Consider the following 6,480-nt stretch of genomic DNA (forward strand, 5'->3'; position numbering starts at 1 on the left):
AAATACGGATATGTTATTGATCACCCCTCGATGATGTTCTCTTGTTAAGAAATGTATTCTCACTAATGATGCGGTAAGCAGGAGGACAGAATTACTTTAAACTGACGCCATTTTGCATTTCTATAGGTTGTAGATACGAGCATGGTTTTACATACTATCACGTTTAATCATGTTTTGTGTCGTTCGCCAATAGCCTACTTGATAAGTCGCTCGTAAAACACAGGAGGTATGGAAACTAAGAACACCATAGGGTAAATTGTACAGCTAATATAACACAACACATTAGTTGTATTTCCTTTAACTGGTGGATTATGGTCACATACACTGAACAAAAATATAAATGCAACACTTTTGTTTTTGCTCCCATTTTTCATGAGATGAACTCAAAGATCTAAAACATTTTCTCTATACACAAAATAACGATTTCTCTCAAATATTGTTCACAAATCTGAAACAATCTGTGATAGTGAGCACTTCTCCTATGCCGAGATAATCCATCCCACCTCACAGGTGTGACATTCAATTCACGGGCAACAGCTCTGGTGGACATTCCTGCTGTCAGCATGCCAATTGCACGCTCCCTCAAAACTTGCGACATCTGTGGCATTGTGCTGTGTGATAAAACTGAACATTTTAGTGGCCTTTTATTGTGGCCAGCCTAAGGCACACCTGTGCAATAATCATGCTGTCTAATCAGCATCTTGATATGCCACACCTGTGAGGTGGGATGGATTATCTCGGCAAAGGAGAAGTGCTCACTATCACAGACTTTTTCAGATTTGTGAACAATATTTGAGAGAAATGGTTCTTTTGTGTAAATAGAAAATGTTTTAGATCTTTGAGTTCATCTCATGAAAAATGGGAGCAAAAACAAAAGTGTTGCATTTATATATTTTTGTTCAGTGTAGTTGCTGATCGACAGCTGGAACACAAACCACCAAATACAAACATATAATTCAGATCCAGTCGACATGACTCCACTCCGGAGGGATTCCCCGATCATTTCCAACAGTTTCTCATCAAGGGGGGGGGGGGGGGTGTCCTGTCCCCGATACACACACACTGCCTGAGGAAGGCTATGTGTTCGGACCACTTATTTATTTATGTTGGTGACGATCCGACCTCCATGCTGCTCCTCTGGTTCAAACTGCATCCACCAAACAATATGATTTATCTCGACCTCCCCAAAATAACCACAATCTGACACGGTGTGAGACGTCTTTTTTAGCTGTTCTGTCCTCATTTCCTGCTCTCCTTCCTGCAGTCAGTCAGAATGAATGAATGGGCGTTTCTTTGACTATTTATAGGCAAACATGGGCGTTACGTGAAGCCCGCAAAAGCTGCGCCGCATTTCGAGTTGATTGTGATTTATAAAAGGAAACCGGCGTAGGAAGTGCCGTACGCAAGTCCTGCGCCGGTTCGCAGTCTTTTATGAATCATAAAATGTCTGTGCGACGTGCGTATTTATTTGCTTTGTCCTACATAAGCAACCTTCCCACGCCAATCCTACGCAAGGCTTTATAAATGAGGCCCCAGGTGATTTGGTACCACATTACAGATATTTCCTTGAACCAAATCCCTTTGTTTGCTTTATTATCAGCTACTAGGGCTTTGGCTGGTAAATACATGTCTGCGTTGTTTTATCAGTTAAAAACAGCAAATGTTTTAAAATTTGAACATGTGTATAGTATCTATCTAGTAGCACCAATCTCCTCCTACCAAAGGATTAAACGTTTTTAATTTCAAAACATCAACATGGGCATGGGAAATATTTGGGGATTTTGTATTTTTCTTTCTGAAATAAAAAATGAACTATGGCAGATTAAACCCCAATTAAATGTAATTAGAATATTGCATTACTTTGACACGTTCCATTGGGTTACATTAATTTGATGAAATGAAGTTAAAAATCAGATTCTTATTCTCTTGAATGTAGGAGCTGGGTTTGTTTATTTGTAATGGAACTGGTTCTCACCCTTTTTGAGTCTGATGGAGTTGAGGTCGACCTCCATCCCTTCAACATGAGGCCAGGGCACCACAGCCTTAAACTGATCCGCTAGGTCTCCCTTGGGCCACACACTGTCATCCTGTATGGAGGGAAACAACAGAGAATAATACAGTGTTGAACATGCAGCCATAAAGAAATGAATTCAAAAAAGTAGAACAACACGATTAATTATGGCTATGGACCGACATCATGGGAGCATGATGCAACACATTTGGCTTAGCACATGCCGGCTCTGTGTATCATTTGGGAAGAATAATTAGAGCCTGTCACAAGTAATCACTAACAGAGGGGGGTGAATGCAGGCTACATATTTCTCTGTGGGTTTTATTCACTATTTGGTTTAACTTTTAAAGCGTGCACGTGTACTGTATGTTAAAGACATTTCGACAACCTTAAACAGCTAAATGTTTAGGAAAAGGAAACCCTGGGAAACGGTTGACCACTATTGGAGCAAGAAGAGGCAGCTTGTTTGTTCACCCTTTCACGTCTCCAGAAGAGTAGATTGATTGGGTCGAGACATCGAAATACTGCCGCCTTGCAAAGAGTTTTATATAAAAGTAACAATTCTTCCTGACCATGGGGTTCATTATCACAACTTATGAGATTGTTGCATACTGCATGGCCTAATGTATTACTCACATACAATACTGACAGAAACCACCCACTCTTTTTTTACTTTAAAACTCCAAAGGTCTGTTATCAACGCGATATCCAGCCCAGAACATGATCTTTACTGGGCATTTTGTCAGAACAAAAAAAAAGCAACAAAAAAAAGCAAGAGTTTACAAGTTTTGTTTTCCAATTGTGGATTAACAGTTTTGTTAGGTTTCAAATGATTGCCAAAAACAGACTATGTTTATTTTAATTTTATTATCGGTGTCTTTAGGAGGGGTGGTCGTCCAAATATGGGTCAACTTTGAGAACCCCTGTGACCCGAAGGATTTGTCACTAAATCACTAGGATAATGTAAGATTCTAGCGAAGTTAGATATCGAGATGTCCTGCGATCCTGCGATAGATTGTGTCAGTTAGGCTATCTGCACTCACGTCTTAATAAGGTACGGTCTTGATAACCTCCTCATGCTAACATTAGTCTCACGGCATTTCGTGTTATAGTCATAAATAAAAGAGCCTAATCTAATTTATCTCGTGAGACAGTTATATCACGTACAGTAGTGGCACTGGCTTGTGCCTCATTAAAAGATATTCCGAACAGCTTTTGGTAGAGGCATATGAACCATGAATGTATAATAAGAACGATATAAACCCATTACTCTAACTTTGAACAGTTCCGCCTTAGCGACACATTCATGCTGACATATGCGGATATGGATCCTGGAATGAGCGTGGTTCATTTAGGAAAGTAGTGTTAATATGACCATGTGATTAGAGCAGTTGGAATTAAACGAGGGAGGATAGAGCTGTGATGTTGTATTAACATTTACTACATACATATTGAGACGGCTTTGGTTATTAGCTAGCAAGAACATATCTCCATGGCAACCAGTGTAAGTTATTAGCTCGCCTAACATCTGAATGAAAGCGTGTTCTACATGCTGTAACAAACACACAATCTGCTATATATGCCCTCTGTCACTGTCCGTCGTCATCCTTTACAAGACTCTGCATGGTCACTTTTCATTGAAGCTTTGGGTTGGAGCAATGCTCGTGTACACTTAAGGTTAACTGGCTTGCTGTTGTCAACTCACCCGTTTTCCAAAAGGGTTTTCATCGTTGCTTTTCGGCGACATGGAAGACCAGAGCACCACCAAACCAAGGAAGGTCCCAACAACAAGCAGACTCCGTAGAATAAAGCCTACTTTCAGCCTCATGTTGGAGAAACAGCTAAACTAGATTAGATGCTGCTGTTGCTAGCAGGGGCTAACCGGCTGGCAGCTATCGACTAGCTTTAGTTCTCTGCTTAGGTTGTAAATGTGAACACGGCTGGCACTACCTCGACGACATGCCGTGACTTTCAGCTAAATAATATGTTGCATTCCTCCAGGCGGACTCCTTCCTCTTCTGGTGTAATCCCGGTCTCCTTCCTGACACTTCTCTGCTGCTGACACGGCTCCAGCGATCAGCCCACCGCAGCTCACTTCTGCCCACCCGCCTGTGGCAGCAATAAATAACGTTAGCAAAATTGTTTCCTGATATATCAATTATTCTCTAATATGTTCAGTATATTTCTTAACTTCCGAATGTAAGATATTCATATGTTGTCCCCGGCGTTTGTGTCGCCCATACACTCTCAGATATTAAAGCTGACCGGGTGTGGAAAGGCAAACAAGAGGTATTTCAGGTTTAACAACGACAGGTCCGGGTCACCAACTGCGGGCTGGCTCATTGTTGCAACCGCAACGCACGTCATGATTACAATGGGGGGAAGATAGGGGCACGCAGGATATGGCAATTTGACATATAATGAGAATGATGCAAATGAGGCAATATCACCATAGGCTACGGTGCATTTGAGACTTCCCCATTTCCACAAAAAAATCTGAGATTTTCCATTACACTTCATATGTAGGCTATTCGTTATGCGGTTATAAATGGATGTTGGTCAAGCTCCCACACTTTTTATAAAATTGATTACAAGTACATGCAAACAGCAAAATGTATCCACCCTGTCATGGACAAACTTCAGAGAGTAAATACATTGTAATTATGTAAAGGAGGGGTAATAATTTATGGAGAGGGAAAGGGTTCTTTTAAATCAGGTAGAGAGCAACATTGGGTAATCAAGGAGCCAACTACTAAGTTTAAAACACAATCATTTATTCAGTAGAACATAAAAACTTTACTAAGAAAACTAAAATCAGAGCTGTCTAAAATATAATCTCAGTAAAAAGATAGTCTAAAACTACTTTAAAATACAATTAAATGCAGTTAAAACAATACAAAGAATTCAAATGTTAAAAGTCTTTTCTCAAAACCAGAGTCTTTCCAGGGCTGCAAAGGTGCTCCGTCGACCCTCTCTTGTGCCCCTTTCACACCAGCGCTTTTTCAGCTCTGGCTCGGAGCTGGAGCTGAAAAGCGCCGGTTTTTCCTGTTCACACCGCAGCGGCGCCGGCTCTTAGCTCCGGAATCGGGTTCACTTCCAGCTCCAAAAAATTGTCGGTCTAGAGGCAAGAGCTTCGGAGCTAAGAGGCGACGTCGCTTATGTCTCGCTTACGTCGAGGCGTGCAGGAAACTAAACCCACCTCCCATGGGTTGACTATCATGCCTGCCTACAAGCAGTAGTGCCTATAAACACACTTTATAAAGTCAGGCAGCACTAACCAGGCTTCGTGTGATTCTGTTTATTTGTGCCTTACTTTGACCATCCGTTCACTGTTATCGATCATTGTGGAGAGAGGCAGACGTGTTGTTTTGTATTATTGCAGCTATCGGATGCAAGTAGTCAGTTTAGCTTCGGTTGCTATGCCAACATCACCCGTTTTATACCAGAGAAACTTTCATAACAGCGTTGTGATACCAAACAGCGTCAATTCAGACTGACACACATTCACTTAGGCTAAGGGGAACTGGGGATATGCATCAGCTGCTTGTGTGAGTCGGACAGTGAATACTTTAGAGCGGCCGCTGCAGTGTGAGCTAACCGGAGCTAACGGGAGAATAAACTCCCGTGGAAGAGCAGCCAGCACTGCAGCGGTCGGTAAATGCTGCAGAAACACATTAATAAACAATGAACCACGGCACTCTGGAGCAAAGTATAAGGTTGGAGAAGTCGTTATTCAATTTATTCTGGCTTCGTGTGATTAAAAGCAACACGATCATCGACCCGACGCAGTTCCCCGTTGTTGTGAGCGCCGTAATGGCTTCCGTCGGGGAGCAAATCAGCGACGTAAACGGTGACGTCATGACGCAGCAGGGGCAGCTCTGGGGCGCCAGTGGGCGGTGTGCACAGAGCGGGAGCTGAAAAGGGAAACCGGAGCTAAACCAGAAAAGCGCCCGCTCGGAGCTAGAAAGGGAAAAGCGCTGGTATGAAAGCCGCATTGGACTGCCGTGTCTCTTAACCCATTGGTTGCCTCTGCTCCTGCTGCGTTCTGCCTCTGCTGTCTCCTTCAGTTTCTCTCAGTCTCTGCTACTCTTCTCCTTCCATTTATAGGCAGGGCTGTTGGTGCAAACTGGCTCCAGGTGTGGTCACTCATTGCCATTCAGCAATAGCATGGCAAGGCCAATCCAAACATGTGAAAAATAAAAGCATGCAGCAGGAAGTTAAAACCAGTTAACAAGGCAAACACATTTCAGAGTAAAATCACACAATAAAAAGGTATAAAACACACACACTTAAAACCATGCAATAATGAATGATTAAAATATATTGCCATGTGACATCCTCCCACTCTTTAATGTTGCCAGTCCCTGCAACCATTAGTCTCCGTAACGCACCGGTGGTTGACCAAGATGTGTCCGTGTGGAGCGTCGTGGGTCATTTGCTTGTTCTACCTCTGGAGGGAGTACAGCGAC

The 6,480-nt window shown here is 42.5% G+C and overlaps 1 protein-coding gene across 2 annotated transcripts in view; it reads right to left on the reverse strand.

Annotated features, from left to right (window-relative positions):
* Positions 1 to 4,329, reverse strand: part of galnt7 (UDP-N-acetyl-alpha-D-galactosamine: polypeptide N-acetylgalactosaminyltransferase 7) — a 21,332-nt gene extending 17,003 nt beyond the window's left edge. For both annotated transcript variants that reach the window (XM_034094898.2, XM_034094907.2), the window contains exons 1-2: positions 3,717 to 4,329; positions 1,976 to 2,087 (exon numbers count right to left, since the gene is read on the reverse strand). In XM_034094898.2, coding sequence (XP_033950789.1) covers positions 1,976 to 2,087; positions 3,717 to 3,839 — 235 coding nt within the window. In that variant the 5' untranslated portion in view covers positions 3,840 to 4,329. The remainder of the gene's footprint in view (positions 1 to 1,975; positions 2,088 to 3,716) is intronic.
* Positions 4,330 to 6,480: the final 2,151 nt, after the last annotated feature.

The sequence above is a fragment of the Pseudochaenichthys georgianus genome, chromosome 1 (assembly GCF_902827115.2).
Source record: "Pseudochaenichthys georgianus chromosome 1, fPseGeo1.2, whole genome shotgun sequence".
NCBI lineage: Eukaryota > Metazoa > Chordata > Actinopteri > Perciformes > Channichthyidae > Pseudochaenichthys > Pseudochaenichthys georgianus.